This window comes from Notolepis coatsorum, assembly GCF_963971535.1.
Source record: "Notolepis coatsorum genome assembly, chromosome: 4".
NCBI lineage: Eukaryota > Metazoa > Chordata > Actinopteri > Aulopiformes > Paralepididae > Notolepis > Notolepis coatsorum.
The window spans coordinates 106788139-106812308 of record NC_140168.1 but is presented as its reverse complement, the minus strand read 5'-3'; the positions used below and the strand labels follow the sequence as shown (position 1 = coordinate 106812308).

Below are 24170 nucleotides of genomic sequence, written 5' to 3'. Positions count from 1 at the left end.
AGCGTTTATTTGAAAACGATTCATAAAAAGGCAGACGAATATCAACGTTGTGGAATATTCCACTAAAAGACGATTTTCATAGAATGCTCCAGAATGAGCTGTTTTTTATATCAAAACGGGGGCTTTTCTAACTGCTCTAAAACGGAAACGACGCGATAAAAAAACAATCTGCCTTGACAGCACTGACTGGAAAATAGTCTTTGATAATGCGATGGGCAGATTAGACACATAGCCATAATTTAAAACATAGATTAGGCGATATTAACGTTAACATTGGCGCCGATGGTGGCATTCAGCCGGTAAAACGGAAAACCAGGCGTGGCGCTCAAAGTGTTAAGACACATTATTGCAAGGGTTTTGTAATACACATACACCCTGGTCTCATTGCAATGCGTTTTTTATTCTTTCTTATACAGTAGGAAGGGGGAAGAACACTATATTGTGGGTGTTCATATGACTTGTATTCTGCTTACAGCTTCGAAATTCCACTGGTTTCGTTTAACGTAAAGCCTTTTAAATATAATCAAAACGTTCCTGTGTTTCTGCGGTCTGTGCGCAAAATAATAACGAGTTGAGCTACGCGGAGCGCAGTCAGTCAGTACACCCCGTATATTCCGATAACGCTATATAAACCATGCTGCATTCATTCAGAGAAAGATCTATTATTCCAAATGCTATTTATAGGGTTTTGACCATAATTACACTACTGTTGCTATTTTACAATGAACTATAATGAATTACGGTTCATACAGAACATGCCAGTGTTGAAGCTAATGCACAGAAGCTTATTTCCTTGTTGTAATAATATATTCTACCAACGGGCGCCAGCTACGCATGGTCCGACCTGTGCTTAAATATACGCACAAAGTCAAGCACAAGTTCAAATTGATAAATCCCACACTTTGCTTAGAAATGATCGTACGCACGGGTTACGCACATATCTGTGTGTACGCCACGTTGATAAATGAGGGCCCTGGCCTATAAATGACCTTATTATAGCCAACTTGCACATCTATGGATCAGGCCAAATCTCCTCTTTCAAATGCGTTCATGCGAAATGAGTTCAATTTGGATTTAGTGTCTAATCTACTGTATGTACGTTCCATTCTAATAATGGATATGGCTCAGCCATTTTGGATCGGATTGCAACACAGATTGTTGCAAAACGTTCACAGAAGGTAGACACACTAACTGCGCTCCAATCTATGCCAATAACGTTCAGTTTTGTGATTGGAGAATTCCGAGAAATAAAAAAAGTAATTTGCTGCTAGGAAATGTAGTTTTTCTAAATTTCAACGCTCATTGAGAGCTCTAACCCTCTCCTCATATGACTACAACACTTTTAGCGACGCAAATTCAAAATGGTGGATATTCGCTAAATTATAAAAACATTCCATGAACTAAAATCTCACTAATAACACTTTACCCTAAACAAATGTATTGTTGAAAATATACACTGTGACTGCTGTTTTGACAGGATTATGGTCTTTACTCTTGGCTACATTTGAAAAGAAAATGCAACATTATGTCATACAGTCTAGAGAGATAGATTTATGACGTGATGTCATCTGCGGTCCGCCGGCGGACCACTCAGGCTAAAGAGGTTAATTGAACTCTCAGTAGACTCGGTTCATCTTTAGCCTTGTGTAGGCATATTTATTATCAGGCGGGAGAGATGCGGCTATGCTGCCGCTCTTTATTCGATCATAGCATTAAGAGACCGGAACAGATACAAATACAAAGGTAGCGTCCCCACTCTCCAGGACATTTACAACAAGCGTTGCAGGGCCAAGGCTAATAGAATAATCAAAGACTCTAGTCACCCAAACAACTCCCTCTTTGAACTGCTGTGGTCAGGCAAGCGCTACCGGAGTCTCATGGCCAGTACAGAGAGACTCAGAGGGAGCTTCTATCCCCAGGCCGCCTGATTACTTTTACCAACAGATTTCCAGTTCCGCGTTCGCGTTCTGCGATCTGATTGGCCACTGACGTTTCTGGTCGTGTGACATCTGCGCCAATCGTGTGACGCCTGTTTCTATCACCGGTTAAGCTTAGGCACTCTTTTGAAGTTGGTTAAGGTTAGAGTTTGTCTTAGAGCAGGGCGATAGAACACCAGCCCTGATTCCAAACTCTAACCTTAACCAACTTATAAACTGGTTAAGGTTAAGGTTAAGTGATAAACTAGGCGTTAGGTAGTTTGCAGGCTGTTCGAGGCGGAAATGGGCGCAGAAACAGGCGTCACGCGATTGGGCGCACATGTCACATGACCAGAAACATCAGTGGCCAATCAGATCGCACCAGAAACGTCAGTGGCCAATCAGATTACAGAACGCGAACGCGGAACTGGAAATCCGTTGGTAAAAAACTAAACGCCCCCAGGCCATCAGGATGCTCAATGACACTATGTAACAACCCATCATCTACACAAGGTGGCACCATCATCTACATTCACTGCACACACATCCACATGTACACACTTACTTTAAACAAACACTCACCTTACCACTCACTTTAACACACTTTATATGTATCTATTATTAAAGAGATTTAGCACTACATCCATGCCTCATTTGCACCCTACCCTAAGTTTTGTACTCCATCTCATTTCTGCATTGTACCTCACTGTTACTCATTTTACTCTGTAGTATTGTATATAGGTATATTGACTTTACTTGCTTTTTTTTTTTTTTTTTTTTTTTTTTCCGATTTTCTCCCATCCCAATGTTAGTCGTATGCCAATTCCCAATCCCCTTCCTGGTCGCTGCGCACTTACCCCCCACAGTCGGTCTGGGAGAGTGGAGGCTACCACATGCTTCCTCCGACACACGTCCAGCCAATCACCGCTTCTTTTCACCTGGCAGCGCGGATTCTCATTGAGAGGGCGTAGCGTGTGGAAGGATCACACTATCCCACTCAGGTTCTATCCGCGCTTAGCAGGCGCCCCGACCGAACTGTAGGAGTCGCTGTTTACAACGACCCGGACCCACCCCTCCAGCTTCTCCCACCCTCTAATACTGCCAATTGTATTAGTGTGAACGGCCAGCCAAGCTGGTGACAACCCCGGAGCTGTGAGCTGGATTCGAACAGGCGAATCGAGCCGCTCCGGGGTTTGGTGACGAACCCAATCTCCGTTACGCCACCTGACCGCCCCAGACTTTACTTGCTTCTTAAAAGCCCAAGAGCCAACCAAAGTGCTGTCATCATAAGGACAGCATCATAAGGTCATCATAAGGTCATCATAAGGTCAGCATCATAAGGTCAGCATCATAAGGTCATCATAAGGTCAGCATCATAAGGTCAGCATCATAAGGTCAGCATCATAAGGTCATCATAAGGTCAGCATCATAAGGTCAGCATCATAAGGTCATCATAAGGTCAGCATCATAAGGTCATCATAAGGTCAGTATCATAAGGTCAGCATCATAAGGTCATCATAAGGTCAGCATCATAAGGTCATCATAAGGTCAGCATCATAAGGTCAGCATCATAAGGTCATCATAAGGTCAGCATCATAAGGTCATCATAAGGTCAGCATCATAAGGTCATCATAAGGTCAGCATCATAAGGTCAGCATCATAAGGTCAGCATCATAAGGTCATCATAAGGTCATCATAAGGTCAGCATCATAAGGTCAGCATCATAAGGTCATCATAAGGTCATCATAAGGTCATCATAAGGTCATCATAAGGTCAGCATCATAAGGTCATCATAAGGTCATCATAAGGTCAGCATCATAAGGTCAGCATCATAAGGTCAGCATCATAAGGTCATCATAAGGTCAGCATCATAAGGTCAGCATCATAAGGTCATCATAAGGTCAGCATCATAAGGTCAGCATCATAAGGTCAGCATCATAAGGTCATCATAAGGTCAGCATCATAAGGTCATCATAAGGTCAGCATCATAAGGTCAGCATCATAAGGTCAGCATCATAAGGTCATCATAAGGTCATCATAAGGTCAGCATCATAAGGTCAGCATCATAAGGTCATCATAAGGTCAGCATCATAAGGTCAGCATCATAAGGTCATCATAAGGTCATCATAAGGTCATCATAAGGTCAGCATAAGGTCAGCATCATAAGGTCAGTATCATAAGGTCATCATCATAAGGTCATCATAAGGTCAGCATCATAAGGTCATCATAAGGTCATCATAAGGTCATCATAAGGTCATCATAAGGTCAGCATCATAAGGTCAGTATCATAAGGTCATCATCATAAGGTCATCATAAGGTCAGCATCATAAGGTCATCATAAGGTCATCATAAGGTCATCATAAGGTCATCATAAGGTCAGCATCATAAGGTCAGCATCATAAGGTCAGCATCATAAGGTCATCATAAGGTCATCATAAGGTCAGCATCATAATGTCATCATAAGGTCAGCATCATAAGGTCAGCATCATAAGGTCATCATAAGGTCATCATAAGGTCATCATAAGGTCAGCATCATAATGTCATCATAAGGTCATCATAAGGTCAGCATCATAAGGTCATCATAAGGTCATCATAAGGTCAGCATCATAATGTCATCATAAGGTCATCATAAGGTCAGCATCATAAGGTCAGCATCATAAGGTCATCATAAGGTCATCATAAGGTCATCATAAGGTCATCATAAGGTCAGCATCATAAGGTCAGCATCATAAGGTCACCATAAGGTCAGCATCATAAGGTCAGCATCATAAGGTCATCATAAGGTCATCATAAGGTCAGCATCATAAGGTCAGCATCATAAGGTCATCATAAGGTCAGCATCATAAGGTCAGCATCATAAGGTCAGCATCATAAGGTCATCATAAGGTCAGCATCATAAGGTCATCATAAGGTCAGCATCATAAGGTCAGCATCATAAGGTCACCATAAGGTCAGCATCATAAGGTCATCATAAGGTCAGCATCATAAGGTCATCATAAGGTCAGCATCATAAGGTCACCATAAGGTCAGCATCATAAGGTCAGCATCATAAGGTCACCATAAGGTCAGCATCATAAGGTCACCATAAGGTCAGCATCATAAGGTCATCATAAGGTCAGCATCATAAGGTCACCATAAGGTCAGCATCATAAGGTAGGGGTGGACGGTATACGGTATAAACGGTATGAATTTGCTCTACGGTATGGATTTTGACTATACCGTGTAACCGGTAGGGCAGCTCTAAAATAGCAATGACGTCATGTAACCACAGCGCGACTATTTCACTCGCATTTGCCCCTAAAAATAGATAGAATTAGTCATAGATAATAGATATGTGCGAACTGGAAAAAGTTATTTAGGAGGCTTCGCGCAGTGGGCGTGCCAGCCCCTACCGCACGCATGTAAACACGGGTCTAGTAGTCTAGTGGGACGGGACACGGGAGCTGTCGGGAGGACGGCAGCGTCTCCCTGAGCTAACGTTAGCTTAGCTACCGTTACAAAATGACCCAGTCAACTATTCACTTTTAGTTTAATACATGATGAGGCATTGTCTAACCGAACGGTATCTAGTCGGCCAGCTACCGATAGCTCCTGACATCAACAAACGCTCCACAAAGTCTAGCAGAGACGTGTATGCTACCTGTTAGCTCACGTTAGCGCAAGTTAGTTCACCGTTCAAAACGAAATGTCCCATTGAACTAAATAATTCACTGAGGCGTTGTATTAACGTTATATATCCGGCTAGCAGTAGCTACAGATGGCTCCTGATATCAATGTCTTATAACACTGATTCGATGCGTATTCGAGCTGAGGGCTTGCTGAGCACAGTTAAGTAACGTTATAGCAATAGGGTCCAGGTGCAGCGCCGGAGAATCCTGGCCGTAGCTCTGCTCGAGGCTACTCGAGTATAGGTCCAGGTGCAGCTCCGGGGAATCCTGGCCGTAGCTGGAGGCTACTAGAGTACACAGTGGAGCTTGTTGCGTGGTGGCGATGTCTCGCAGATAATACAAGTACAAGTCTAATTATATAATATATATATTTTATAAAAAAATAATAAAAAAAAAATATAAAATTAAATTAATTTTTTTTATCAAAAACGATGATACCGTGATATATACCGTTACCGTCTATGCTTCAAATTATACCGTGATATAAATGTTAGACCATACCGTCCACCCCTATCATAAGGTCAGCATCATAAGGTCAGCATCATAAGGTCAGCATCATAAGGTCATCATAAGGTCAGCATCATAAGGTCAGCATCATAAGGTCAGTATCATAAGGTCAGCATCATAAGGTCATCATAAGGTCAGCATCATAAGGTCATCATAAGGTCAGCATCATAAGGTCAGCATCATAAGGTCATCATAAGGTCAGCATCATAAGGTCAGCATCATAAGGTCATCATAAGGTCAGCATCATAAGGTCAGCATCATAAGGTCAGCATCATAAGGTCATCATAAGGTCAGCATCATAAGGTCAGCATCATAAGGTCAGCATGGTAAAGCCTCTCTCTCTTGGCTCCTCCCACAGCAGACGCATCATCAACCTGAGCCCGGTGATGGTGATCCCAGAGGAGCAGCCCGCCCAGCCGGCTCTGCCCGTCCAGCCGGAGGGCATGAGGGTGGTCTGTGGCCACTGTGGCAACACCTTCCTGGTGAGTACCATTACTGTCCTGTAGTCAGCCCTGTGGCCACGCCCAGTCAGCCCTGTGGCCACGCCCAGTCAGCCCTGTGGCCACGCCCAGTCAGCCCTGTGGCCACGCCCAGTCAGCCCTGTGTAGTCAGCCCTGTGGCCACGCCCAGTCAGCCCTGTGTAGTCAGCCCTGTGGCCACGCCCAGTCAGCCCTGTGGCCACGCCCCCTGAGGCCACGCCTAGTCAAGGAAAGCTCAGGCTCAGTCGCTCACCCTTCTAACCTGCACACCAGCCCTCTGCAGAGAACAGCTCCTAGTGGACATTGTGAGAACAGCATCCTAGTGGACATTGTGAGAACAGCCTCCTAGTGGACATTGTGAGAACAGCATCCTAGTGGACATTGTGAGAACAACCTCCTAGTGGACATTGTGAGAACAGCCTCCTAGTGGACATTGTGAGAACAGCCTCCTAGTGGACATTGTGAGCACAGCATCCTAGTGGACATTGTGAGAACAGCCTCCTAGTGGACATTGTGAGAACAGCCTCCTAGTGGACATTGTCTTTATGTCACCCTGTGTGTCAGATCACTACCATTTGCTTTTCACATGTGGGTTCATGTTATACTTACTTTGATAGCCCAAGTAAAAAAACAAGTATATTTTCTGAAAGTATACTTTGTATACATTAGTATACTTATTATTAGGGATGCTCGATATTGGCTTTTTTACCGATACCGATATACCGATATTGTCCAACTTTTAATTTCCGATACGATATCAACCGATATCAACCGATACCGATATATGCAGGGTTCCCCCCCCCCCCAAAATGGAATAATTTCAGGTAATTAACATTACATATCTCTTGTTGTGGAATTAACACAACATTATGCATACTTTGGACAATAAATAAAATCAGAATTTGTTCTTACTTGCTTGCCTGGGTAAATAAAGGTTATAGAAATGAAAAAAAAAATGAAAACCGATACCGATATTTTCCGATATCACATTTTAATGCCGATATCGGCCGATAATATCAGACATCCCTACTTATTATGTATTCAGAAAGTATACTAAAGTTGTGTTATATTGTTATTAAGTTATGCTTTTGATGTGTTTTGGTTACTTTTGCTTAAATTATTTTAATTTGGTTACTTTTGCTTAAATTATAATTATTTGTACCTTTCTATTGTGTATTTTCATATGCAATTCGACACACATTCATGGTTTTTGTTCTTTTACACAGTGATGTAGCTCTTCTTCAGTATTTTCAGTACTTCCTTTTGTCCAACACAGGATATGAAGCAACATACTATCACTCCATGACTTGTAAATGTCTCAAGTGAAGGATGTTCTTACCCGTGTGAGAAAAGGAGCTCGGCAGATGAGAAAAGAAAAGATGAGAAAGAAACAGAGAGAAATAAAAAATAAATTGTGATCATGAATATCGTCGCTGGCGGAAGAAAGCCTCGCAACTCCATATTTTTTTTATCAACTCAGTAGATCATCCTCCATGTGTGTGTGTGGTTTTACAAAGTTTAACCAATGGGAAAGCGTTAAACCCATCATCTGTCTAAACCTCGTAACTCTATTCGCCCTCAAATGTGTGTTCGTTTTTTTTTTCATCTCCTGAAAAGTTGGGTTTTTGGAGTTACAAGGTTTTCTTCCGCCAGCGACGATATGTAACAATAGAAATATCCGACACCCAGAGATGGTGTAGTGGTTAAAGGAACACGCCAACATAATGGGACAAGCACTTACTGTCTTCTCCAAAGTCAGACAAGAAGATAGATACCAATTTCCTCTCTGTGCGTTCCCGGATAGCTCTCTACTGAACGCACCGGGAGGAAAGTGGTATCTAACTTATTGTCCGATTCTGGAGAAGACGGTCAGCGCATTTCCCATAATGTTGGGGTGTTCCTCTTAAGAGCTCCGCCTCTGGAACCACAGGGCCTATTGTTGACCTTAGCATAACGACAATGAATTGGCACAAAATGGCTGCCAGGTGTCTCAGTGATTGGGGACAAAAGATGCCCAAAAACATGGTTTTGAGGTATTTACCGGAATCAAGGTGGGAATAAGACGGGGCTCTGTTGACCACTGCGGTGTGTCCGTCCCGTTAACGCATGTCCGTTGTTGCTTGTGGCGTCCGTAGGGCATTGAGGACACCAAGTCAGCCCACCCACTCTCTGGCTTGCAATCTGACGGCTCTGCTCCGGTCCAACAAGAGGTTGACACGGCAGGCCTGACCCACGCTGGGCTTCCTGTGGGCCCACGTATTAACAGCCTAACCCCCCCCCCCCCATCTATTCCAATCCATGGCCTTATTTGCACTGCTGAAATAGAAATGTGGCACGAAATGTTATTCTTTACGTCTGGTTTCAAAGTGAGATACATTTTACACAAGAGATGAAATCTAGCTTCTGATTTTGATTTGGTTGCCTCTGACACCTGCTTTAGAATCGGACCCACTTTGTCCTCCAGGTGTTGTTATGGTTTAGGTGGTTATTAATTATTAATCACCCTTGGAAAATGTGTCTGTTCAAATGTTCCCCCGTGGCACATATTAGTAGGCATTTTCACCAGAGCGGTCATAGGTCATAGTGCAGGGGCAGCCGATCTGGACCTGTGGAGAAGCTAGGAGTCCAGTACCTTTCTCAGGGACTCTTCGACAGGGATGTACATTTAAAGGAACACGCCGACTTTTGGGGAAATTTGCTTCTTTGCCATCTACCCCGGAGTTAGACTAGCTTAGCGCCACTGGAAGCAGGTTAGTCCAGCTAGCCTAGTTACGAAATACACTCCCAAGTACAACTCCAAAACTTTCCTGTAAACATATTGTGACCTGTGTATTTACCACGTGGAGAAATACACATTTGAAATGAGACATTTTCGTTTTCCAAGCAGATGCATACTCTGAAAATGTTTTGGCCGAACCACTGCTGCCTGGGCGCAGTGATGTCACGCCTCGCCTGAAAAGCCCCGTTGTGACTTCCGCCAATAAAACCAATGTGACCAGTAGCTAGCGGGACGTGGTAAATACTAGGGCTGTCTTAAATACTTCGAAGCTTCGTTCGATGGGCATGGGATTCGAATATGAAAATAAAATTCTATTATGTAAAAAAAAATTATTATATATATTTTTTGCAAAATCAACTCTGCCTCTCTTTGTTAACTACAACAAGCAATGCTGTTTGTTATTTAAGATGAGGTCGGACTCGGCACTGACAGATTTGTGTTCATTGTGCTGCTTTTATAAAGCCTCAAATGACGGCTTACAATATTTCATGGAAGCAAAGTGTTTCGTTTGTCTAAGATTTAAAAAGGTTTAAACTTAACAGCACTGACAAAGTTGAACAAAGTGATGTACAAGTCCCACAACATAAAAAAAATATATATATAAAAAAATATATAATTAATTAAAAATCTCTGCCCTGAAGCTTCGAATTCCAAAAAAAAATCGAAGGTCAGCCCTAGTAAATACACAGGTCACACCATGTTTACAGGAACGTTTTGGAGTTGTACTTGGAGTGTATTTCGTGACTGTTGGGAACTAGGCTAGCTGGACTAACCTGCTTCCAGTGAATGGTGCTAAGCTAACGGTGCGGGTGATCCTACTCCTACTGCAGTCTCTGGGTTCAGTCTCTGGGTTCAGTCTCTGGGTTCAGTCTCTGGGTTCAGTCTCTGGGTTCAGTCTCTGGGTTCAGTCTCTGGGTTCAGTCTCTTGGTTCAGTCTCTGGGTTCAGTCTCTGGGTTCAGTCTCTGGGTTCAGTCTCTTCAGTCTCTTGGTTCAGTCTCTGGGTTCAGTCTCTGGGTTCAGTCTCTTGGTTCAGTCTCTGGGTTCAGTCTCTGGGTTCAGTCTCTTGGTTCAGTCTCTGGGTTCAGTCTCTGGGTTCAGTCTCTGGGTTCAGTCTCTGGGTTCAGTCTCTTGGTTCAGTCTCTGGGTTCAGTCTCTTGGTTCAGTCTCTGGGTTCAGTCTCTTGGTTCAGTCTCTGGGTTCAGTCTCTGGGTTCAGTCTCTTGGTTCAGTCTCTTGGTTCAGTCTCTGGGTTCAGTCTCTTGGTTCAGTCTCTTGGTTCAGTCTCTGGGTTCAGTCTCTTGGTTCAGTCTCTTGGTTCAGTCTCTGGGTTCAGTCTCTGGGTTCAGTCTCTGGGTTCAGTCTCTTGGTTCAGTCTCTGGGTTCAGTCTCTTGGTTCAGTCTCTGGGTTCAGTCTCTTGGTTCAGTCTCTGGGTTCAGTCTCTGGGTTCAGTCTCTTCAGTCTCTGGGTTCAGTCTCTTCAGTCTCTGGGTTCAGTCTCTGGGTTCAGTCTCTGGGTTCAGTCTCTTGGTTCAGTCTCTGGGTTCAGTCTCTGGGTTCAGTCTCTGGGTTCAGTCTCTGGGTTCAGTCTCTGGGTTCAGTCTCTTGGTTCAGTCTCTGGGTTCAGTCTCTGGGTTCAGTCTCTGGGTTCAGTCTCTTCAGTCTCTTGGTTCAGTCTCTGGGTTCAGTCTCTGGGTTCAGTCTCTTGGTTCAGTCTCTGGGTTCAGTCTCTGGGTTCAGTCTCTTGGTTCAGTCTCTTGGTTCAGTCTCTGGGTTCAGTCTCTGGGTTCAGTCTCTGGGTTCAGTCTCTTGGTTCAGTCTCTGGGTTCAGTCTCTTGGTTCAGTCTCTTGGTTCAGTCTCTGGGTTCAGTCTCTGGGTTCAGTCTCTTGGTTCAGTCTCTTGGTTCAGTCTCTGGGTTCAGTCTCTTGGTTCAGTCTCTTGGTTCAGTCTCTGGGTTCAGTCTCTTGGTTCAGTCTCTTGGTTCAGTCTCTGGGTTCAGTCTCTTCAGTCTCTTGGTTCAGTCTCTTGGTTCAGTCTCTGGGTTCAGTCTCTTGGTTCAGTCTCTGGGTTCAGTCTCTTGGTTCAGTCTCTGGGTTCAGTCTCTGGGTTCAGTCTCTTCAGTCTCTGGGTTCAGTCTCTTCAGTCTCTGGGTTCAGTCTCTGGGTTCAGTCTCTGGGTTCAGTCTCTTGGTTCAGTCTCTTGGTTCAGTCTCTGGGTTCAGTCTCTTGGTTCAGTCTCTGGGTTCAGTCTCTGGGTTCAGTCTCTGGGTTCAGTCTCTTGGTTCAGTCTCTTGGTTCAGTCTCTGGGTTCAGTCTCTGGGTTCAGTCTCTGGGTTCAGTCTCTTGGTTCAGTCTCTGGGTTCAGTCTCTGGGTTCAGTCTCTTGGTTCATTCTCTGGGTTCAGTCTCTGGGTTCAGTCTCTGGGTTCAGTCTCTGGGTTCAGTCTCTTCAGTCTCTGGGTTCAGTCTCTGGGTTCAGTCTCTGGGTTCAGTCTCTGGGTTCAGTCTCTTGGTTCAGTCTCTTGGTTCAGTCTCTGGGTTCAGTCTCTGGGTTCAGTCTCTGGGTTCAGTCTCTTGGTTCAGTCTCTGGGTTCAGTCTCTGGGTTCAGTCTCTTGGTTCAGTCTCTGGGTTCAGTCTCTGGGTTCAGTCTCTGGGTTCAGTCTCTGGGTTCAGTCTCTGGGTTCAGTCTCTTCAGTCTCTGGGTTCAGTCTCTTGGTTCAGTCTCTTGGTTCAGTCTCTGGGTTCAGTCTCTTGGTTCAGTCTCTTGGTTCAGTCTCTGGGTTCAGTCTCTGGGTTCAGTCTCTTGGTTCAGTCTCTTCGTTCAGTCTCTGGGTTCAGTCTCTGGGTTCAGTCTCTGGGTTCAGTCTCTGGGTTCAGTCTCTTGGTTCAGTCTCTGGGTTCAGTCTCTTGGTTCAGTCTCTGGGTTCAGTCTCTTCAATCTCTGGGTTCAGTCTCTGGGTTCAGTCTCTTGGTTCAGTCTCTGGGTTCAGTCTCTGGGTTCAGTCTCTTCAGTCTCTGGGTTCAGTCTCTTCAGTCTCTGGGTTCAGTCTCTGGGTTCAGTCTCTGGGTTCAGTCTCTTGGTTCAGTCTCTTGGTTCAGTCTCTGGGTTCAGTCTCTTGGTTCAGTCTCTGGGTTCAGTCTCTGGGTTCAGTCTCTGGGTTCAGTCTCTTGGTTCAGTCTCTTGGTTCAGTCTCTGGGTTCAGTCTCTGGGTTCAGTCTCTGGGTTCAGTCTCTTGGTTCAGTCTCTGGGTTCAGTCTCTGGGTTCAGTCTCTTGGTTCATTCTCTGGGTTCAGTCTCTGGGTTCAGTCTCTGGGTTCAGTCTCTGGGTTCAGTCTCTTCAGTCTCTGGGTTCAGTCTCTGGGTTCAGTCTCTGGGTTCAGTCTCTGGGTTCAGTCTCTTGGTTCAGTCTCTTGGTTCAGTCTCTGGGTTCAGTCTCTGGGTTCAGTCTCTGGGTTCAGTCTCTTGGTTCAGTCTCTGGGTTCAGTCTCTGGGTTCAGTCTCTTGGTTCAGTCTCTGGGTTCAGTCTCTGGGTTCAGTCTCTGGGTTCAGTCTCTTCAGTCTCTGGGTTCAGTCTCTGGGTTCAGTCTCTGGGTTCAGTCTCTTGGTTCAGTCTCTTGGTTCAGTCTCTGGGTTCAGTCTCTTGGTTCAGTCTCTTGGTTCAGTCTCTGGGTTCAGTCTCTGGGTTCAGTCTCTTGGTTCAGTCTCTTCGTTCAGTCTCTGGGTTCAGTCTCTGGGTTCAGTCTCTGGGTTCAGTCTCTGGGTTCAGTCTCTTGGTTCAGTCTCTGGGTTCAGTCTCTTGGTTCAGTCTCTGGGTTCAGTCTCTTCAATCTCTGGGTTCAGTCTCTGGGTTCAGTCTCTGGGTTCAGTCTCTGGGTTCAGTCTCTGGGTTCAGTCTCTGGGTTCAGTCTCTTGGTTCAGTCTCTTGGTTCAGTCTCTGGGTTCAGTCTCTGGGTTCAGTCTCTGGGTTCAGTCTCTTGGGGGTTCAGTCTCTGGGTTCAGTCTCTGGGTTCAGTCTCTGGGTTCCGTTTCTGGGTTCAGTCTCTTGGGGGTTCAGTCTCTGGGTTCAGTCTCTGGGTTCAGTCTCTTGGTTCAGTCTCTGGGTTCAGTCTCTGGGTTCAGTCTCTTGGTTCAGTCTCTGGGTTCAGTCTCTTGGTTCAGTCTCTGGGTTCAGTCTCTGGGTTCAGTCTCTTGGTTCAGTCTCTGGGTTCAGTCTCTTGGTTCAGTCTCTTCAGTCTCTTGGTTCAGTCTCTGGGTTCAGTCTCTGGGTTCAGTCTCTGGGTTCAGTCTCTGGGTTCAGTCTCTGGGGGGTTGAGGGTTCAGTTCCTCTGGGGGTCACCTTGCTCAATGGCAGCTCTCTTCGAAACCAGATGTGAAAAGCCACATGTTTGTCCTCATGTCTCCAGTGTGAACAGGATCATGTAGGAAGTCAATCTGCGATAGAGAGAGATATCATTAACACCACTCTGTTAACCCGTTCACCGCCGCACTACAGAAGGTTAACCCTTTACTATCTATGATAGTAAAGGGTTAACCTTCTGTAGTGCTGCAGTGAAAGGGTTAACATCAGAACCCCAGTTTGGACACATTGGCTAACATCTTGTAATAGCTAGTTTCAGGGGCGTAATTAACCCTACACCCCCCCCCCCCCCTCCCTCCTATTTTCTGATAGTATTCCCAGGAAAATCTCATAGAAATAAAGAGTATAACTTGTCAACCGTTATAATGGAGGTTTACAATCATTGCCGATGATTCTTTCATTGATTGTCTTGAAACTACCGTAGAGTAGAATTTAGAGTAGAATCTGTGATCTGTGTGTGTGTGTGTGTGTGTGTGTGTGTGTGTGTGTGTGTGTGTGTGCACGCTTTAGGAATGCACCGATACCACCTCTTACACTTCTAGGCCTGGGTTAAAAAAATCTATTTCCCGATTCTGAATCGATCTTCATTTGAATTCGATTATCGTATCATAAATCCTGAGATCGTTTTTTGTTTGTTTTTCAATTTAGTCGTTATGCCGATTCCCTTCCTGGTCGTTGCGCGCCCCACTGTCGGCCTGGGGAGGGTGTAGACCAGGGGTCGGCCATTACGTTTGGCCTCGAGCCACATTATATGGCGGGCCAGAACCAAAAACAATGGCTAATTTAATAAATTGATAGTGAAAATGTTTTAACTCTGTGACCTTATAGCTAAGAAATAGAGGCAGCAAATGGATACAAATAAATTAGCTGCATAGGCATAATAAACTGTAAACAAGCAGTTTTTTCTTCTTTCCATTCCGTTAGATCAGTGGTCACCAGTGCATGTGAGCGGATCGGAGCGTGAGCGGCGCGGGGCGCGGAGCGGCCGGTTTTGACGTGAGCGAGGAGTGGGTTTTAAAATGAGTCGGCGCGACGTCCGGAGCGAGAGTTCTCCTCCGCTCCAATCCACTCCAGGCCGCTCACAGTGGTTTAACACTGATGTAATAATATACATGCAGTACAATGCCAAAGCAACCGATGGCGATGTACAAACATGAAGGCCATTTTCAACCAATGAGAAGGGTGAACCTGTGATATCATGTTCAGGCTTCACTCCTCCTCCTTCACTCACTCCTAGAAAAAGTATCGACGCCATTGTTGTTGACGTTAGCTTACATGCTAACGTTAATGGCAGCGACCATAGCATTGTGGCTCGGCTAGCCTATCATCGCTTAGTAGAGCTAGTGAATGGATAAACAACGTTATTTAACATTGCAGAATGGGTACAATTACAATGCGGCTCAATACAAACAATTGTTAAGGGGCCCAGGGGGTGTAGACTGTTGTAGTTTGAGCTAATTTACACCATGCTCCAAAAAAAAAAAAAAAAAACTGCCGAGCGATCTGGCGCGGGGAGCGCTCGATTCAAGGTGAGCGGGGAGCGAGCGGAGAGCGACTTGGGGGCGGGGTCAACATGAGCGATTAGCGGAGCGGACCAAGCTTTAAAGAGCGAAGAGCGGATTTCTCGGCCGCGCCGATCCGCTCACGTGGCCTGGTGGTCACCAACCTTTTTAAGCCCAATATCACTTTTTCTTTTTGGTGAAGGCAAGATCCTACCTATTGAAGCGTTGAGAGAAAAAGACAGCCAAGATTGTACTTTAAACTAAATTACTTTTATTTGCCTGTATTCTAATTACATGCAATGCTTTGGTCCAACATTAAAACGTCAAAGTAGAACTGTAATATGTACTTTCTCAGTCAGTGCTAAGTGCAGTCATCTTATGCAGCATCACTTTTCACATCAAAACAAAAGTAGAACTGTAATGTGGACTTTCTCATATTATTAACATTGACAAACATATTTACAATTAGCATTTTATAAAGTAGAACTGTAACATGTACTTTCTCAGTCAGTGCTAAGTGCAGTCATCTTATGCAGCATCACTTTTCACATCAAAACAAAAGTAGAACTGTAACGTGGACTTTCTCATATTATTAACATTGACAAACATATTTACAATTAGCATTTTATAAAGTATAACTGTAATATGTACTTTCTCAGTCAGTGCTAAGTGCAGTCATCTTATGCAGCATCACTTTTCACATCAAAACAAAAGTAGAACTGTAATGTGGACTTTCTCATATTATTAACATTGACAAACATATTTACAATTAGCATTTTATAAAGTAGAACTGTAATATGTACTTTCTCAGTCAGTGCTAAGTGCAGTCATCTTATGCAGCATCACCTTTCACATCAAAACAAAAGTAGAACTGTAATGTGGACTCTCATATTATTAACATTATAAAATGCTAATTGTAAATATGTTTGTCAAAGTAGAACTGTCATATGTACTTTCTCAGTCAGTGCTAAGTGCAGTCATCTTATGCAGCATCACCTTTCACATCAAAACAAAAGTAGAACTGTAATGTGGACTCTCAGGGAAAGATCTATTTTTTTTTTTTTATTAAAAAAATTCAGTGAAATATCTACGGGGTAAATCTCAAAGATCGACCAGTCGATCGCGATCGACGGGTTGGTGACCACTGCATTAGAGGGTTCCTTGAACCATTGAATCGGAAATCGAATCGAATCGTGGGTCTTGTGAATCGGAATCGAATCGTTTTGGGAAATCTGCTTTTAGAGCCTCAGAGCCTTCAACTTCCTGCTTTTAGAGCCTCAGAGCCTTCAACTTCCTGCTTTTAGAGCCTCAGAGCCTTCAACTTCCTGCTTTTAGAGCCTCAGCCTTCAACTTCCTGCTTTTAGAGCCTCAGAGCCTTCAACTTCCTGCTTTTAGAGCCTCAGAGCCTTCAACTTCCTGCTTTTAGAGCCTCAGAGCCTTCAACTTCCTGCTTTTAGAGCCTCAGCCTTCAACTTCCTGCTTTTAGAGCCTCAGAGCCTTCAACTTCCTGCCTTTAGAGCCTCAGCCTTCAACTTCCTGCTTTTAGAGCCTCAGAGCCTTCAACTTCCTGCTTTTAGAGCCTCAGCCTTCAACTTCCTGCTTTTAGAGCCTCAGCCTTCAACTTCCTGCTTTTAGAGCCTCAGAGCCTTCAACTTCCTGCTTTTAGAGCCTCAGCCTTCAACTTCCTGCTTTTAGAGCCTCAGAGCCTTCAACTTCCTGCTTTTAGAGCCTCAGAGCCTTCAACTTCCTGCTTTTAGAGCCTCAGAGCCTTCAATGTCCTGCTTTTAGAGCCTCAGAGCCTTCAACTTCCTGCTTTTAGAGCCTCAGAGCCTTCAACTTCCTGCTTTTAGAGCCTCAGCCTTCAACTTCCTGCTTTTAGAGCCTCAGCCTTCAACTTGCTGCTTTTAGAGCCTCAGAGCCTTCAACTTCCTGCTTTTAGAGCCTCAGCCTTCAACTTCCTGCTTTTAGAGCCTCAGCCTTCAACTTCCTGCTTTTAGAGCCTCAGAGCCTTCAACTTCCTGCTTTTAGAGCCTCAGAGCCTTCAACTTCCTGCTTTTAGAGCCTCAGAGCCTTCAACTTCCTGCTTTTAGAGCCTCAGCCTTCAACTTCCTGCTTTTAGAGCCTCAGAGCCTTCAACTTCCTGCTTTTAGAGCCTCAGAGCCTTCAACTTCCTGCTTTTAGAGCCTCAGAGCCTTCAACTTCCTGCTTTTAGAGCCTCAGCCTTCAACTTCCTGCTTTTAGAGCCTCAGCCTTCAACTTCCTGCTTTTAGAGCCTCAGAGCCTTCAACTTCCTGCTTTTAGAGCCTCAGAGCCTTCAACTTCCTGCTTTTAGAGCCTCAGCCTTCAACTTCCTGCTTTTAGAGCCTCAGAGCCTTCAACTTCCTGCTTTTAGAGCCTCAGAGCCTTCAACTTCCTGCTTTTAGAGCCTCAGTCTTCAACTTCCTGCTTTTAGAGCCTCAGCCTTCAACTTCCTGCTTTTAGAGCCTCAGAGCCTTCAACTTCCTGCTTTTAGAACCTCAGAGCCTTCAACTTCCTGCTTTTAGAGCCTCAGAGCCTTCAACTTCCTGCTTTTAGAGCCTTCAATGTCCTGCTTTTAGAGCCTCAGAGCCTTCAACTTCCTGCTTTTAGAGCCTCAGAGCCTTCAACTTCCTGCTTTTAGAGCCTTCAACTTCCTGCTTTTAGAGCCTCAGCCTTCAACTTCCTGCTTTTAGAGCCTCAGAGCCTTCAACTTCCTGCTTTTAGAGCCTCCGCCTTCAACTTCCTGCTTTTAGAGCCTCAGAGCTTTCAACGTCCTGCTTTTAGAGCCTCAGAGCCTTCAACTTCCTGCTTTTAGAGCCTCAGAGCCTTCAACTTCCTGCTTTTAGAGCCTCAGCCTTCAACTTCCTGCTTTTAGAGCCTCAGAGCCTTCAACTTCCTGCTTTTAGAGCCTCAGAGCCTTCAACTTCCTGCTTTTAGAGCCTCAGAACCTTCAACTTCCTGCTTTTAGAGCCTCAGCCTTCAACTTCCTGCTTTTAGAGCCTCAGAGCCTTCAACTTCCTGCTTTTAGAGCCTCAGAGCCTTCAACTTCCTGCTTTTAGAGCCTCAGTCTTCAACTTCCTGCTTTTAGAGCCTCAGAGCCTTCAACTTCCTGCTTTTAGAGCCTCAGCCTTCAACTTCCTGCTTTTAGAGCCTCAGCCTTCAACTTCCTGCTTTTAGAGCCTCAGAGCCTTCAACTTCCTGCTTTTAGAACCTCAGCCTTCAACTTCCTGCATCTAGAAGCTCCATTACACAATTTCAACGTGAGGGGTTTCTATGGTTTCTAGATCGAAGGCAGAATCTGTAAATGTCGTCAAAGGGCGACCTCTGGGCAAAAGAGCCCCTCTGTACTGTAAAGTTTACATCTTTAGTTTGTGTCTGATGTCTGGGTTGGATGGACGTGTGTCGAGGGGGAGGACGTGCTACTGCTGACCTCACCTCAGGCTCTGCCAACAGAAGTCTGGAGAAACGCACCATATAATAAGTTATTAAACTCCAACCCCGGCATTAGACCAAAACAAAACCGTTAACAAAGCGCAGCGCCAACCAGGGCTCTTTCGCCTAGAGAGGTCGCTGTTTGATGGCATTACAGATTCTACCTTTTAAGGTGTCATTGGACAGAAATGTTCCAAGATATTTTCTGTCCATTCCACCCTGGTTATCGACCTGACCTCTGAGCCCCAGTAGGCTGTCTGTGCATCTCTAGTGTGCACACCTGTGCATGTTTTAGTTCAGTGTGTACAGTGTGTACAGTGTCGCTCCCTGATAACATTGTCCTTGTTTGTTTCTCTACAGTGGGTGGAGCTCCGGTTTAACACTCTGGCCAAGTGCCCGCACTGCAAGAAGATGTGAGTCAACCATCCAGTGAACATAACTCATAACCCAAGGAGCTGGAACAAATTATACTTAAAGGAACTCGCCAACATTTGGGGAAATTAGCTTACCATCTTCTCCAGAGAGACAAGAAGATGGATACCAGTTTCCTCTCTGTGCGTTCAGTAGAAAGCTATCTGGCTGCACACGTTAGCCTAGCTTAGCACAATGAACGGAAACGGACATGACCGGTTAGCCTTCGTGAGAGGTCTTAGTTGGACAATGCCTAGGCTAACCGGTCATGTCCGCTTCCGTTCATTGTGCTAAGCTAGGCTAACGTGCAGCCAGATAGCTTTCTACTGAACACACAGTGAGAGGAAACTGGTATCTATCTTTGTGTCTCTCTCTCTGGAGAAGACGGTAAGCTAATTTCCCAAAATATTGGCGTGTTCCTTTAAGTATATTTTCTGACAGTATACAGTACTAGAGTATAATTTTTTGTGTGTATTCAGAAAGTATACACAAATTGGGTTAAATTGAAACCACTTAAGTTGTACTTTGTCTGTTAAAAGTGAAGTACTTGTAAGATGTACTTAATTTATATATTGAAATGATACATTTGATGTATTTCTGGTAACATTTGCTTCCCAAAATAGTACACTTACTAAAGTACAACTTAAGTTTGGTAAACATCTGTGTTTTATCTTTCTTTTTAATATTTTAAAAATAATTTTAATTAAAATGTTTAATAAATGTACGAGTACACTTATGGCATATGAATGACTAGTATCATACTAAACATGTGCTTTGGATTAGCACATAAGAAGTAACAAAAATACAGTGCAATTGCATACTCCGAAAAGTATAGGTACTGTATAAATATACTTTTAACAAGTTTAGAACTAACGCCACCGTTGTTGCATTCCTCGTCGGAACAGTGTGGAACAACCAGAGGGCACTAGGTGGGGGTTCAGTAGGTGGGGGTTCAGTGGGTTCAGTAGGTTCAGGTTCAGTAGGTTGGGGGTTTGTCACGTGACGTCACGTTAACCCTTTCACTGCCACTCGACAGCGGGTTAACCCTTTCACTGCCACTCGACAGCCGGTTAACCCTTTCACTGCCACTCGACAGCCGGTTAACCCTTTCACTGTGACAATACAGAAGGTTAGCCCTTTACTATCACACAACCGACGGCAATGCCGTCGGTTGTGTGATAGTAAAGGGCTAACCTTCTGTCGTGTGGCAGTGAAAGGGTTAACGTAGATCACGTGACACTAACGTATATCGTGGGCAATATATCGTTGACTACAAACAACGACACAAAATGTAGTTTACAAAATAAAATCTAGCCGAAATCTCTCTCAGGGCCGTTCCTTCAACCTAATCGTTCACTTTTTGTCCTCGAGCTAGCACCTAAACGTGCACGCGGGTCGAACCTAAAACGTGTGCGCTCCCCGAGCTACACACAGCGATACAATCTAACCGTCTGATTGGGCACGGCGCATTTCTTATTATTGCGTCGGGACAACGTGACTTTGTGTCTGTGTCAGGTGTGTGTTTGTATCGACCACATTGCTGAGCAGAGTTCAGTGATGTGAATGCAAATGAATGGAAACTGTCGAGTTGATCAACATATTTTGACTGTAAGAATCTGTAAGGGCATTAATGGGAGCAATTGATATATTTTTTTAAGTAACTAAATAGTTACTTTCACAGTAACGCATTACTACAAGAAGACTAAATCAAGACTAAGCGAAGACTAAAATGCTCAGACCCTTAGTTCAGGGGTTCCCAAACTTTTCAGGCCGCGACCCAAAAATAACGGGGTCAGAGAGCCGCTACCCCCGCTATTATAGGAGGTAAAAAAAATAATAATTTGTATTTTTTTTATAAATGGAAATGTATGGTTGAAACATACACACGCTCAAACGCACACACACTAATAAGCATTGGAGGCTTTTAACCAGGGCCGGACTGGGGAAATCATTCAGGCCAGGAAATATAGTGCAAAATATAGCCCCAGTCAGGCCACTTTTTAAGCGGGGGGTCTTCATTTCCTGCATTCTGGTGCAGGCATTTTTTTATTTGTACCCTTTAAATGCCAGTGTTTGTGATGGCATCACAAATTATTGTTAAAAAAACAGGCTGATTAGCAACAACACTGTTTTTGATGGATTTTCAGTTTTTTTGTAATGTCAGATTGAAAATAATACAATCTTTTATTCAACTTCAGCCCTGATCATAACACCACATATTAATTTTATAATTCTAACCCTTTAAATGCCAGTGTGTGTGATGGCATATATTTGCAATATATCAAATGCAAAGTAGATTTTTTTTCTGGGGGGGATTATTACAGGCTAGCATGTGTCAATGATTAGCAGTTTTTTGTAAGAGAGAGAGAGAGAGAGATAGTTCTCCAACTTGTGTGAGTTGCAGTGATCTCCTGGTTGTTCCCCACCTATGTTATCTAACTATTGTGCTGGTGCAACTAGAAACACTGGCGTGGCCTGCTTCTAAGTTCAGTGGCCTGACTGCATAAAAAAAAAAAAAAAATTGCGATTTAAATTTTTTTTTTTTTGAAATCATCTGGCGACCCCCCCCCCCGCGGCGGCTCGCGACCCTCCTGTGGGTCGCGACCCCGACTTTGGGAACCCCTGCCTTAGTTGACTAAAACTGACTAAAGGAAAATTAAATGAAGGTGAGTAAATATGACGAAAAAGGAGCATTTGACACATGACTAAAACTAAAATTAAAATAGCTGCCAAAATGAACACGGCTCCAGCCCCAGGGCAGAGTGAGGCGTAGGGAGGCTGGTCTCCTGGAGGCTGCCCGGCCTGGTGTGGGTGGCTGAGCCTGGGCTGTGAGGCGTAGGGAGGCTGGTCTCCTGGAGGCTGCCCGGCCTGGTGTGGGTGGCTGAGCCTGGGCTGTGAGGCGTAGGGAGGCTGGTCTCCTGGAGGCTGCCCGGCCTGGTGTGGGTGGCTGAGCCTGGGCTGTGAGGCGTAGGGAGGCTGTGCCCTCCTGGAGGCTGCCCGGCCTGGTGTGGGTGGCTGAGCCTGGGCTGTGAGGCGTAGAGAGGCTGTGCCCTCCTGGAGGCTGCCCGGCCTGGTGGCGTGTGGCTTTTTAACAGCGGAGGAGTGCAAGAATGTGACAATGTGACCATGTGACCGTGGCAGCGCGAGAGAGCGGCAGTGCGGAAATAGGCTGTCTATTGCCATTCTCTAAGACAAACGCTAACCTTAACCAGCTCCTTAACAGCGCCTAAACTTAACCCTTCTAACCTTAACCAACTCCGAAACAATGCCTAACCTTAACCTTAACCTTAACCATGCCTAACCTTAACCGGCGAAAGAATACATGTTAAAAAAAAAAAAATTATGGGATTCGAACTTGTCACCAACGGACCGCAGGATCGCAGAACCGCAGCGCTGCCAGGTGAGCTAAGCTTCGAATGAAAATCATGGCGGATCACGGCTACATAATGCCGCAAGCTCTGCCGCTCCGCTCTGCGGCTGCCGCACCTGCCGCGGGGCGTGTCGCAGCCAATCAGGGAAAACGCGGAAGCACTCGGCAGCACTCCTCCGCTGTTAATAAGCAATAGGCGGCCTGGTGTGGGTGGCTGAGCCTGGGCTGTGAGGCGTAGGGAGGCTGGTCTCCTGGAGGCTGCCCGGCCTGGTCTGGGTGGCTGAGCCTGGGCTGTGAGGCGTAGGGAGGCTGTGCCCTCCTGGAGGCTGCCCGGCCTGGTGTGGGTGGCTGAGCCTGGGCTGTGAGGCGTAGGGAGGCTGTGCCCTCCTGGAGGCTGCCCGGCCTGGTCTGGGTGGCTGAGCCTGGGCTGTGAGGCGTAGGGAGGCTGGTCTCTCCTGGAGGCTGCCCGGCCTGGTCTGGGTGGCTGAGCCTGGGCTGTGAGGCGTAGGGAGGCTGGTCTCCTGGAGGCTGCCCGGCCTGGTGTGGGTGGCTGAGCCTGCGCTGTGAGGCGTAGGGAGGCTGGTCTCCTGGAGGCTGCCCGGCCTGGTGTGGGTGGCTGAGCCTGGGCTGTGAGGCGTAGGGAGGCTGGTCTCTCCTGGAGGCTGCCCGGCCTGGTGTGGGTGGCTGAGCCTGGGCTGTGAGGCGTAGGGAGGCTGGTCTCCTGGAGGCTGCCCGGCCTGGTGTGGGTGGCTGAGCCTGGGCTGTGAGGCGTAGGGAGGCTGGTCTCCTGGAGGCTGCCCGGCCTGGTGTGGGTGGCTGAGCCTGGGCTGTGAGGCGTAGGGAGGCTGGTCTCCTGGAGGCTGCCCGGCCTGGTGTGGGTGGCTGAGCCTGGGCTGTTTCTTAGGGGGCTAATCTCCGCGCGTGACTCTGATCCAGGACCAGTGTTTGGCCTCAATACTCTACATATAATCCAGATGGAAGTGTGTGAGAGACGCCAGAACACCATACACTTTGCGTCATAGTAGTCAGCTGTCTCTCTCTCTCTATCTCTCTCTCTCTCTCTCTCTCTCTCTCTCTCTCTCTCTCTCTCTCTCTCTCTCTCTCTCTCTCTCTGTCTCTCTGTGTCTCTCTCCCTCTCTCTCTCTCTCTCTCTCTGTCTCTCCCTCTCTCTCTCTCTCTCTCTCTCTCTCTCTCTCTCTCTCTCTCTCTCTCTCTCTCTCTCTCTCTCTCTCTCTCTCTCTCTCTCTCTCTCTCTCTCTCTCTCTCTCTCTCTCTCTCTCTCTCTCTCTCTCTCTCTCTCTCTCTCTCTCTCCCTCTCTCTCTCTCTCTCAGTGGTCTGGTTAAAGGATCATTCAGTCCAGTCCTCTACAGCAGAACTCTTATCTCTGAAAATACATCATTATTTTGCTGCTGCGTGCTTTTGTCAGGATGGATTAGTACAGTAGAGAAACACGACTGGAACGCCATCCAGTTGGCCAGATTTGGGGCGGAATCGGATCAATAATGATGTCGGATGATAGAAAAATAGGGTCAAGGGTGAAAATAACTGGAATTATCCTTTAATAAGGCTTGTTGCACATTACCCACCTCACCCCACACACGCACACACACTCTCAGACACATTCACACACGCACACGCACACAGGGGCGCTGCTGGAGTGGTCTGGGGTCATGTGATGTATCATACAGAGGGTTCATGTAGCTGATAGGATGTCTGGGGTCATGTGATGTAT

At 45.8% G+C, this 24170-nt stretch overlaps 1 protein-coding gene across 1 annotated transcript in view; it reads left to right on the top strand.

Annotated features, from left to right (window-relative positions):
• Nucleotides 1–24170, top strand: part of pip4p2 (phosphatidylinositol-4,5-bisphosphate 4-phosphatase 2) — a gene marked incomplete at its 5' end in the record, with an annotated part of 112508 nt that overhangs the window by 58411 nt on the left and 29927 nt on the right. Inside the window, 2 exons of the mRNA XM_084312063.1 lie at nt 6450–6573; nt 19017–19069. Coding sequence (XP_084168189.1) covers nt 6450–6573; nt 19017–19069 — 177 coding nt within the window. The remainder of the gene's footprint in view (nt 1–6449; nt 6574–19016; nt 19070–24170) is intronic.